Source organism: Cantharellus anzutake (assembly GCF_015039405.1).
Source record: "Cantharellus anzutake strain C23 chromosome Unknown EI90scaffold_1, whole genome shotgun sequence".
In the NCBI taxonomy this organism is placed as follows: Eukaryota; Fungi; Basidiomycota; class Agaricomycetes; order Cantharellales; family Hydnaceae; genus Cantharellus; species Cantharellus anzutake.
The window spans coordinates 293,878-306,360 of record NW_024066951.1 but is presented as its reverse complement, the minus strand read 5'-3'; the positions used below and the strand labels follow the sequence as shown (position 1 = coordinate 306,360).

At 53.1% G+C, this 12,483-nt stretch overlaps 2 protein-coding genes across 2 annotated transcripts; both read left to right on the top strand.

Moving 5' to 3' along the window:
* Nucleotides 1–5,066: 5,066 nt before the first annotated feature.
* On the top strand, nucleotides 5,067–8,277 carry EI90DRAFT_3010695 (uncharacterized protein; the record flags this gene model as incomplete). The annotated part of the gene is made up of 2 exons (XM_039056391.1): nucleotides 5,067–5,172; nucleotides 5,288–8,277. The coding sequence occupies 2 exons, from the start codon at nucleotides 5,067–5,069 to the stop codon at nucleotides 8,275–8,277; spliced, it is 3,096 nt and encodes a 1,031-aa protein (XP_038923708.1).
* A 2,620-nt stretch (nucleotides 8,278–10,897) lies between these two features.
* EI90DRAFT_3163656 (uncharacterized protein) lies at nucleotides 10,898–11,396 on the top strand (the record flags this gene model as incomplete). Its single annotated transcript, XM_039066286.1, has 2 exons — nucleotides 10,898–11,137; nucleotides 11,184–11,396. The coding sequence occupies 2 exons, from the start codon at nucleotides 10,898–10,900 to the stop codon at nucleotides 11,394–11,396; spliced, it is 453 nt and encodes a 150-aa protein (XP_038923707.1).
* Nucleotides 11,397–12,483: the final 1,087 nt, after the last annotated feature.

Sequence of the window (12,483 nt, the reverse complement as noted above, 5' to 3'; positions counted from 1 at the left end):
ATGATCCAGTAAAAGCAACCACCTCAGGGCTGGCCCCTGAAGGTTTTAGAAACTTACGTGGAGAAGTGCGGGGCCCAATACCCCTAGAACTCCATGACATACCGATCTAACCCTCGCTGGGGAAGATCCCTCACCTCCTCAGGAGGTGATCAACTTGTGCGATAAACGCGTAAGTGCCAAATGATCAGCCCAAAAAGCTGATCAGATAGAGTTGCAGGAAACTCCAGGGCCCAACTATTCCCTGGAGTCCTCCCCCATGTCCCCAAGTCAAGCCCCAAAGGCAGACAAAGGGAAACAAAGGGAAGAGCCTCCACATCGGCTATCCAAAAAACTACTGGACTTGTTCCAGGTTCCATCCAAATGGAGGATGGAAAGCAAAGACCAACTTCTTCTCAGGCTGGAAGCCTGGGAAGGCACAAAAAAATGCCCTGAGAGCAGGATCTCCCAGAGCGTGGAAGCTCCAAAAGAACTTCCGCTGTTTACACTACCCCACACCATGCCAGACAAGGCAAGGTTGCCAACCTTGGAGGAGGTCTCTGAGATAATGAAGAGGAGGTGAACCGAAATGAGGGAGTTCGCTGAGGAAGCCTTACGGAAAAGTAAGGAAAAACCAGCAAACAGACCCCTCTATGAAAGGGAAGCACCCTCTGCAACAGCCTCGCCTAAACAAAGCGAGCATGGAGTGTTCACTCCAAGAACCCCTTCTGGAACCCCCAGAAGTGGCAATGTCAACTGGGGAGAATCGCTGCTCACCCAACCAACTTCCTCCTGGAAAACCAGGAATCGTGCATAATAAACACGATAAACTCAATCCAAAAAAAGATCAAGGAAACAAACCACAATAGCACGGCTCATCTAGAGATAACTCTAGAAAGAATGGCCAATGCAATCGATACATTGACTGAAAAAATCAGCAAGCAGATGGACTTGCTGAAGGAGATAAACTCCTCACAAAAAAAAAAATTACCCCTGGGCCATGGGCCAGGACAAAAACAGAACTCGTGAAAAATTCATGAAAAGAACCACCAGTGAAAGCACACTGGAGTATCATCAGCGACTTGACAGAGATGCTAAGGAGATCCTTCTCCCAAGGACAGGAGAAGACAATGGCATCATTCAGAAATTAGGAGGAGAATCGGCATGTACCAAAGGTTCAGCCAAATGTCCACCTTTGACAAACCTCTCGAACAGAGAGGCAACTCAACCACACTCTCTCAAAACAATGAGAGAATCCAAATACAACTTCAGGCGAATTCACCTGAAACCAAAGAAACACTGCAAGGAAGATTCCCCCAGCAAAAACCCCCCCAAAGGAGAGATCTCCATTGGATAGTGACCCCACAAAGGCAGGGGAGCAAGAGGAGTACCTATAGAAATGGTACAAAAAGGCCATAAGAATGGGCTGAAGTGAGAATACTCACTCCCTACCCAGAGGGAGTGAAGCCTGAAGCTCTAAAAAATGGGCTGGCTTTTCCTGACAAGAAATGGTCAGGAGAGAACGACATGGAATCGTTCTGGCAGTGGTTCACAGAACTACTGGGGTTCCTTGCCTCACGAGGATGCAAAGGTCCCCAATTCGACGAAGTCCATCTGGACTGCTTGATTTGTGGATTAGGGGGACCCATTGTTATGGAAATGGAGAATCTTATGGTCCGTGACAGGCAACCAGACCTTGAGGCCCTTTGCTAGGGAAATGGGCCTAGACTCCTATAGACCAGGCACACAGGTAAGATATTTCTTACTTCTTCTCACTTCATTCTCTGCCAAACCCCATGCCAAGCTTTCCCACTGGGTTTTGGTGCTGGCTGGGGGATTTGTTGATTTCCAAAGGACTTCCTTTGGCCATTATAACAGTTGTATTAGATAGATACAAGTCATATGATATGTATGGCAATTGCCGAGAGATTTTCTGATTATAAAATACATAACCCAAAAACCTTGTACCGCGATTGTAACATCCTCACCATTGTGCCACCACTGTAAACTCAACCTGTAACCCTGGAACCATGTCCACCTCCCTATTCCTCCTCTCCATGACAAAACCGCAGCGAGGAGGGCATTCCCACGCCCAACCTCCTGCTGCCCGCTCCCACCAGTCCACCGGGTGGTTGAGTGGTCACTCCCATTCAACCAGAAGTTCCCTATCAGGAACTGTAGCCTATCCCACCTCCTTAGGAGAGGGATATAGTCCAGGCAGCTCCAGAATGTCTGGCCCCGCACCCACGGGTCCCACTTCCCACGGTCACTCACTACCGTGCACTGGTCCACCAGCCCGCTTTCCCCAACAACCCCCGCTACCGGTACGCTCCCATGAGCGCCAAGTCACCGATAGCCACCAACTGGGTGACTCCCTTTGGGAGTCCCAGTATCCCATGCTACCGGTACGCTCCATTGAGCGCCAAGTCACTGCTAGCCAACTGCTCCCAGCACACCCGCTACCGGCACGCTCCCAGGAGCGCCAAGTCCCCGTTAGCAGACAGCCAGGTGGCTCCCTCAAGGAGCCCATGTCATACTCGCTACCGGTATGCTCCCAGGAGCGCCAAGTTACCGTTGGCCAACCCACAGGTTACACTGCCAGACACTCATCCCATTCCGCTCTCCCTCCGATGGCTACGCAGCCACCTCCATTAGTGAGCCGAACGGCTCAGGTTGGGTTCCCCGGAACCCATTCCTGTAACATTGGTGCCCCAACCCCGGTAGCACCATCATCAAACTCAATCGTGCGACCTCGAGCTCACACACAGGAGGATTACTCATCTAACTTAGGCACTGTCAACTCAGACTATCAGTATTCCACTATCCCACTAAAGCGTGCACTAGACGAGTTTTCATCACCATGGAGATTCTATTATGAGCGCGCGCCTATGGACATGCTACGTGAATGGCAACGGCTGGGCCCAGACAACATAGAGGTTCAGCCATTCCGTAAACTGACTACAGGCTCCTCCACCTCCTACCGTCTCATTGATGAGCGCTGTAAACAGCTGACCCTAATCCTTCGTGCGATGGACCACTTCACCCAAACCATCTCCGGTTCCGACCTCATCCGTGCCACGTTCAAGGCAGATCCAGAACGGATTGTCTACTCCACATTGATCACGTCAGGCTGGACCGAGCTAAGCACCTTACATCGAATTTGGAGCTATCTACAGCGAAAACTAGCTGACTTTGTTCTGCACTTTGAACATGCTAAGGAGGTCCTCGCCCTCACAGTCCCGAGCAGCGAGCTCCCGTTTTGTCACAACCGACCCCTCATTGGCACCAGTACGACCTCGCACACCTGAGGTCGTTGCGATCCCGCCCGCTGCAGAAAAATTGGAGTTGCCCTCACTACACCCGTCCTCAGTGCCAGATGGCACAGTTGCAGCTTGTACGTCAAGCACAGAACGCTGCAACAGCTCGACACCCCAGTCTCGTCAAATGACCGTTCCTGCGCAACACTCATTTGAGCTGGCGCATCCATTGGTGCAACTTCGCCCAAGCGTGGCAGGTTCATTATGCGCAGGGCACCTCACTGGCTCAACCTGTCGCAAGACTGAATCGATGTCACTGGCTGCTCAGTTGGTTCGGCCGGCTGCAGACTGTTCAACAAGCTCAACGGGCACTATCAGCCCCTCACGTTATGCATCCCGTCTGTTGAGTGCCACGCACCTTGACGGTTCGACACAGCTCGTAGTGGATCCGGCGCTTCCAACCATCCAGATGGACCGACCATCTGTTCCTTCACAACATTCACCCGAGCCATCACACATACATGAATTGCTCCGTCCAGATGTGTCCTGTCTGTCGAGTGTAACACACCTTGACGGTTCAATGCATTGCATGGCTGCATCATTACCTCCGATCGTGCAGTCAGACCAGCTAGCAGCTTTATGGCAGGGTTCGCTTGAGCGGGCACGCCCGTTAGTACAACTTCGTCAAGTTGTGGCATATGCACCAAGCGCGAGGCGCTTCGCTAGCCCAATCTGTCGCAAGGTCGAACTGGCATCACTTGCTAATCAGTTGGATCAACCAGCTGTCTCATCGCTTAGACCAATGTCCCCGTTCAGGCATTGTCCAGTTGCGGACCGTCCAATAAGCGTGACGGAATCCATTGGCCCTTCACATTGCCAGGTTGAACCGTTGTCCTTGTCGGTTCAGTCAAACCTCCCGATTGATGCGTCCTGCACATCAAGCGCAACAAACCTTGCCAGTTCGACACGGTACATAGCGGAATCTAGCTCCCTGACTATCCAGACGGACCGACTGTCTGATCTTGCGCAGCACCCACTGGGGCCACGTTCATCGGAGCTGGCATGTCCAATCAGCTTGACACCTTCCGTGGCCGAGTTAACATCACAATCTGGCCAGTTGGGTTCCATTACTGGTCCCTCACAGTGTCTGCCTGAGCCAATACACTCAGATGAGCTGCATTGCTTAGTCATGGCCTGGTCATTGAGCGCGGTACACATCTCCAGCTTGACGCATCATGCGGCGTTTAAGTGCCCAACTGTCCAGTTGGATCACCCAGCTACACCCTCGTGGCACCCACGCAAGTTGGCATGCTCGGACGAGCCATCGAGCTCAGTTTCCACCTCAACTGCAACGTACGCGGTCAGGTTGATGTGTCATATGGGTGAGCCGATACCATTGCCAATCCAGCTGGGATCTCCAACCGGCCCTTCACGGCATCCACCCAAGCGGACACGTTCCGACGAGTTGCTTCGTTCAGTCACGGCCTGTTGGATGGGTGCGGTCCAACCCACCAGCTCATCATCCCACCTGGCTAAGCCAACGTTAAAACCCCTGGCTAACCAGTCAGATCAACTGGCTGTCCCTTTGCAGCGTCCAGTTGAGTCAGCATGTCCGTTCGAACAGCACCGCTCAATTGTGGATCATTTGTCAAACACAACATACTCTTTCAGCTCGACACCTCGCAAGTTTGAATCATCGACCTCGCTCCATCCATTGTCCCATTCAGTTGCGACCTGTTCATTGAGCACAACCTACGCTATTAACATGGTGTGTTATATAGTTAGATCAATGCTCCCGATTGCCTTGCTGGATTCGCCAGTCATTCCCTCACGATGCCATCTCAAATCATCCTGCTTACGCGTGCCGGATCACTCAGTCGTGGTCAGCTTGCCAAGTGCGGCACATTCCAGCAGCTTGTCCCCCCTGTCAGGTCGAACGGTTACTCCTATGTGGCACTTACCTGAGCTGGCACGTCCAATTGGTCCGTTTCGTCCAGTCAGGGCTCATTCTCCAAGAGTGATGCACTGCTCCCACAATCCGTCATGTTACATAGTCGAACTGAGGTTAACGGGACGACCGGAACGCCTGGTCACACCTTTGTGGAACCCGCCCAAGTGGTTCCCCATTGATCTTTTGTGGCAGCCACCAGAGTCAACAAGTTCGGACGAGTCACGTCGCTCAGATGTGACCTCTCCATCGAGTATGACCCGATACGCCAGCCTAGCGCGTCGTGCCGTCAATTTGACATTATCGCTAGTCCAGTTACACTTGTGTCACGCGATTGAGCCGGCGCCCTCACTGGCCCAGTCGGTCCCTTTGGTTGCTATTTTGCGCTGTACTCCTGAGTCGCCAGACCCCTTGACTGATGACCCATCGAGCTTGATGCAACTAGTCAGCCCGACGCTCTTGTCCGTTCTGTTGGGCCTTCCAGCAGCTTACTCCCGTCACCCTCGTGGGCTGGGAGGCTGGTATGATCCGTACCATCCAGCCAGTGCTGGATCACCACGGGTGACAAGTTACACCGGTTCGACGCGTCAAGCGATTGCGTATTCAGTCGTCATTGATGTCCAGACGCTCAACAGAGTTTTCCGCTGTGAAGTCATTATGTCCAACCCCCAGCTGGGTGGAACTCAGATTATGACGCTGATGTGGTCAAGGCACATTACCGACGCCAAAGGCGGCCATTTCCCAACTACCTCGCCCTTTGACGGTTGGATCCGTGAACTGCTACCTTTGCTTGTCAGGTCGGATTCTCTGGCGGATCCTCCACATCATTCATATGAGCTAGATGAACGGTACCATTCAGCCATGGCCGGTTCGTCGATTGCTGTGGTTTCCATCAATTTGATGGGCCAAATGATTGAGCCGGTGTCATTACCTGGAGTGGTCCATGATTCAAGTATGACACACTACGTCAGTATGAAGTGTCATGCCTCCAAATCGACGTTACCTCTCGCCCAGTCGTTTCCTCTGGACACCCCTTTGCGTCATCCTCCTGAGCTAAAGTGTTCACGCGAGCTGCAATGCTCAACCATGGCGCACCCACTACGCACAATGCATACTGTCACCGCAGCATATTGTGCGATAGAGCTGACGTCTTCGCTGGGTCAGTCGAACCTGTCGACTGTCATTTCACGCCGTCCCCTGGAGCTAGCGCGTCTACTTGAGTCGTACAGTTCAGCGGTGGTCCATCCGTTGACCTTAGCGTATCGCCAGATGAACCTTCTGGCCGATCCCTTGCGTTGCCCGACCGAGTCGGCATACTCACGTGAGACAGATTACTCAGGGGTAGGAGAATCAAACAAGGACCATCTGGCTGTTCTTACATCCTGCGTTCTCGAACCTGGGTGTTCGTGCCATCTGTGTCACTCAGCCCTGACTAGTCGACCAATTGTGATGAATCACATCCGTTTATCGTGCCAAGCGGTCAAGCCGACCCCTTTATCTACTCTTGTAGGCCTATTGACTGTTTCTATGCACTCCCTTCTCGAGGCAGCACACTGGCAGTGGTCGCACCACTTGGTATCAGCACACACACTAATTAAGACTCGTCCCGCTAGTACATTGCACTGTGCAGACGAGTCGACATCCTCATACAACTGGCTGGATCTCCGTGCAGTACCCACTTGTCAACTCCCTGAGCCAGCATACCTGCATGGGCTATGTTGTTCGCCAGTAGCCCATCTATCGATCTCAGCGCGTTTCACCAGGATGACGCGCCAGGCGTCTGAGCCAGAATTCACGCATGTCCACTCAGGTCCTCTAGCTGATGCAGGTTACCATCTTCTCGAGCCGGCTCTTTCGTATGGCTCACACATGGTTTGTACATCATCGGAAACGCATCCCATCAGATCAGCGCAACGTACGGTCAAGCCGCCCTTGCACGACCAGTCGGATCCACCGGTGGTTCCTGTCCACCGTCCTCTAGATTTGGCGTGCACCGTGATCCATCATGTAGTTGAGCCGTCATCCCCATTTGGTCTGTCAGATTTCTCGGCAATTCCTGCGACGTATTCCCTTGAGCAAGTACCTTCATGGGTATGGACACAGCCAGAGCTCGAGTTGTCGCACACGGAGCCACTACGAGCATCACTGTCCATGTCGTGTCCCAAATCTCTCAAACGGATATACACCGTATCGCGGTGCTTGGAAATGACAGGCACGATGCAAGCGCCGCCATGGCACCATCCTCGTGAGACGCGGTACCCACCGGATGTGGTACACCCCACATTGTGGCAGTCATCAAACGTGGTTTTCATTCAGGTTGTGTGGTCAGCTACACGTCGGACCCGACCAAGAGTGGACCTAGGAAGAGCCCTTATACCCCGTTGGTGGTCTCAGGTCGTACCAAGCCTGGCAAATTACATGCCACGCGGTGTTGTGCGAATTCAAGGCCATGATCATCCACATGGCATTTATAAGCATGGCAACAGCAGCATTATGATACAAGTTGCCTCCTTCCCTGCTGGAAGACTAAACGTTACACCGTGTTACCGCAAGAACCCGAGCTCCGACAGAAAAACCGTCGCCATGGCTCGGCCCGAAAGCTCGCAGTGGCACCTCTTCCAGGCCAATTGCCTATGCGTCTCTGTGTCCTCGACTACTCCTAGGTCCACAGCCGCATCGTCAGATCAGTCAAATCCGATCGTCCTACCACACCCTCTGAGATGGTCAAATCATCTGATCAAACGAGGGAATCCGCTTCCCAGCCCGGTCCATTCTGTCTTCCCAGTATCATACCGCGTGGTTGGTCTATCTCGACTAACTTCCGAACCCACGCAGTCCTTCCGCGTCCTTGCACACTCACCCTCCATTCAGTCACGTCGGTCCAGTGTAGGTGAAGAGGAGTTGAGCCCTCGAGATTCAATGACCGGGTTCTCAGAAAACCAGTCCCTCCGCCAGAGGACCGCCCCAAAAGGGACTTGCATTAAACAAGTCGTCAGCAAGGTCCTATCGTCATACTTGTTAAATACAGAGGACGAAAGATTCAACTTGGGTCTAATCAGACCAGCCTCTCCCTCCTTCCCTCCAAGCTATTTCTGAGACCCCTGGTCTCCAACTCGGCTCCATATTGGGCTGATGCAGGAAGGGATACACGCGCTTCAGCGAACCTATTTACCATTGTTTGTTTCGAAAACTCCCGGACATTGTCTCTCTCCGTGCCCCCCCCTCAGCACCCATTCCTAGCCTCTGAAGGCAGCCATGGCTGATCGAAATTCGCTGGGTAGCATCAGTGGCTGGGATGGGAGTTAAAGCCCACAGCGTGGTCATGGTATATCGGAAGCCGCCGATAACAATTCTCAACAGCGACCTCCATGCCTCTGGTCATGGAGGGGAACTATCCGTACCTGCAACTGACTTCAGTTCGGTTGGCTACCCTCGATCTGCCAACTGAATACTACCGGCTATCCGGATCCGGTATCACCAGTTACAGTTTCCATTCCTTATTGTACCATACGTTTTCATGTCTCTATTACGACCAGACTCATCGAGTTCCAAGCTGTCGATCGTCACCCTCTCAGGGATCTCAGGGAGGTTAATCCCTTACGTTTTCACGTCTCTATTACGACCAGTTCCAAGCCATCGATCGTCACCCCCTCAGGGATCCCAGGGGAGGTTAATCCTACCCCAAACTGCACCATGCACGAATCTTTGCACCTAACCCGGTCGTTGCCAAGTCACTCTGGCTGGGTAGTTCCCGGGCCCGACTTCACTAGACATCTCTAACCCGACCACTCAACGCACATCCCATCTAGGGAGTCCACCAGCCACAGCATGTTTCCCCATACGCCATGCCCGCGCTGGTCGTTCCACCACGTAGACTCAATGAAGTGGGCTAGTCAACGCACGCATTGTGCCCAAGGATCTCCTATCGGATCGAACTTCGACCTCGATCGTGGTGCCTACAACGGAAGGCTCACTCGCGAGCTAAAAGTATGACCCTCACAACATAATGCGCCAACAAGAGAGGCCTACAGTTTGGAGCCTCGGCTACGGCACACCCTCAATGCACTGGTCTCACGAGACCCCACGTCTCCTGGAGAGGATTGTCTGCTCTCGTTACTGCCATCTGCGAACTCGCGGTGTTTGGTCGTACCGGCTGCGAACCGTGCCAAGAACGGTGTCTCTGATCGCTACAGCGCCCCTGCAGGTCGTCGCTCATACGCAACGTTTGTAATATTCGCATGGAGCACAAGTATGCGCGAGGTGTCCCTTCTGCATCCTTACGCTCACACCAACGGCTCCGCCGCCAACGATGATCTACTGGCATAGGTGCAGAGTGGAGGGGACTTCTCATGTCCAAAGTCATGGGCTCGATCTGTTAGAGATGGGCGGAAACGGACGACTCCGGAGTGGAATCGGAGACTTAGCGTGGAGGGACCTTGGCCTCAGCGACTCAAGCGGAGCGCTGTGCCATTGCTGTTTGTCCATTTGGTCCTTAATTTCACAGTAGGTGAGCAGGAAGTCTCTTGGGGGCATTTCAGGTCGATTTCGGACTGAAACAGACGAGTATGTACAAGCGCCGATATATAAGGAAGGGGCAAAAGCACAAGGAGAAACAAAGGGTGACCGAATCGGAACGAAGACGTCCGAACGGGAACAAAGGGTTAGAGGGAGCGGAGCGGTACCGAAGGTCATAGGGCAAGACCTGTGATACATCCGAAAGGAGGTAGAGTGGGCGAGGCCCAGAGGGGCAGGAGGATGAGGGGAAGTGGGGGTGATGACTAACTGGCTAGAATAGAAAGAAGCAGTAGTCCAAATAGGGATGAGGGGGAATTGCGAGAAATACATTACAAACGGCGAGAGTGCCGGAGGCGGTCCGCGAAGCTCGGGGGTTGCGGAGCTTACGGAGGTTACGGAGGCGGGGTTGGAAGTCCGAGGAATATTGGCAATGGTGTTCACGTAGTATGAGGTCACCAATGCAATGGACTAAGACCGAGGTGGAGTCAAAGTCCGAGGTATGGACTATGACGGAGGCTCGGAGTAAGGTACGAACGGTGTCCGAGTGTGAAGTACGGAACAGCGGTGGATGGTCGTAACTTGGTGGAAGGGTGGCGGAGGAATGAGAGAGGGGAAGGTAAGGAAGAGTAGTCAGGTCCGAAGGTGGATATCGGAACGGACGGAGATAGCGTAGGGGATGACGGGAGGGTGGAGGTGTGGTGAGGGGGAGCGGGGTTGTAGGAAGGGTGGTGAGTAGGGAGATGTTCGGTCCGAGATGAGTATCGGAACGGACGGAGAAGGGGTCGGAGAGGTAAGAGGAGGGGTGTGTTGCCGAGACCGAAGGTGAGTATCGGAAAGGCAGCGGTGGGTTATGACTCCGGAGGTGAAGAGGGTGGAGGTCCGGAAGTCGGGTCGGGGTCGGGTATGCACGGATATGACACGATCTGCCAATCCGACTTCGTCCCCTAGAAGACACGGACAGGTCTAGGCGGGAAAACTCCCTTTGGCCCAGGGTTACTCAAGTCGGACGATGAGGGCATGATTGTCTCGCTCAGGTACAAGGGATGACGCCTTAACCCGGATCGTCCTGGATGCCGTCTCGGGTGCCACTGTTGACTCAAGCCAGAGATGGTTCCCTCCCCAGCGGACGTAACAGTTTCGACTGTTAGGATGCCAAACAACCTCACCACAGCCGCCCAGGTTCAGGCCGTGGCTGAGTACCATGGACAACGGACCCAAGCAGCTGGGCTCAGTCAGCACCGCCATAGAACTATGGACACTTTTGGCTGCTACCCCAGGGTCGGCCTTGTTGCCCATGGTTTCAAAACCGCGTGGTCCCAAAGCTACTTCAACACCCGACGGCCCCGGAAGTTCCACTACCCAGCAACACCGACCCCAACAGGATCACCCACCTTATTATACCCTCGGTGGTGTCCATCACTATGCCGCAATGATCTCTAGGGTGAATTCCCTTTGCCAATGGATGAGACCGGCTCCCTCCCATGTAGATAGACCCAACTCCCGAGTCGGACACCAGGTACCGCACCACCCCGATGACTCAAGGTGGACTACCAGTGGGGAAACGGCTGCCGAAGAGCGCAAAAAAAAAACTAGGGGAGATTGGGGTGCCAAATCAACAGCTACATTCCGTCTTTGATTATTCATCTCGGAAGGATAGAGAGCGACTGCAAGAACCAATGATCGCCCAGGCTGTCTTGTGAGGCTTCCAACCAATTTAGTACAGATGAAACGAGACAAAGCCGGCATACAACCTACATTCAATCCCAGCTCTATCCCTCCAACTCCTCCTATGTGGGTTGGGTGACCATCCCGGATCTTCTATCGCGCACAGGCCACCTCCAAGCTGTTGTGTTTAGAATGCCAATGTCCATATTAAGCCAAGCACAACCCTATGTGAAGGAGGGGGATTTCCATGTGGGAAACAGGACATGCCACACTACCTGGTCCGAGTTGTCTAACTGGACTACAGACGGATGATCCAATTTCAGGACACCTAGGATCCCTGGTCTATTCCTAACATGATTGCACGCAAGATCATGCTGCCCAAGCTCGTTGCTGGACCAGAGCCAGATGAAGTCTAGGACCACATCTGTAAGGATGGTCTCCAAGCTCCATTCCTAAACCAAGGCCAGCAACACTGGGAACCTGGGCTCTTGGATAATCAGAGGAAAGACATTGCTGTCACACTGGCCCATAAGAGTCTGGGGGGCGATGTTATGGAAATGGAGAATCTTATGGTCCGTGACAGGCAACCAGACCTTGAGGCCCTTTGCTAGGGAAATGGGCCTAGACTCCTATAGACCAGGCACACAGGTAAGATATTTCTTACTTCTTCTCACTTCATTCTCTGCCAAACCCCATGCCAAGCTTTCCCACTGGGTTTTGGTGCTGGCTGGGGGATTTGTTGATTTCCAAAGGACTTCCTTTGGCCATTATAACAGTTGTATTAGATAGATACAAGTCATATGATATGTATGGCAATTGCCAAGAGATTTTCTGATTATAAAATACATAACCCAAAAACCTTGTACCGTGATTGTAACATCCTCACCATTGTGCCACCACTGTAAACTCAACCTGTAACCCTGGAACCATGTCCACCTCCCTATTCCTCCTCTCCATGACAAAACCGCAGCGAGGAGGGCATTCCCACGCCCAACCTCCTGCTGCCCGCTCCCACCAGTCCACCGGGTGGTTGAGTGGTCACTCCCATTCAACCAGAAGTTCCCTATCAGGAACTGTAGCCTATCCCACCTCCTTAGGAGAGGGATATAGTCCAGGCAGCTC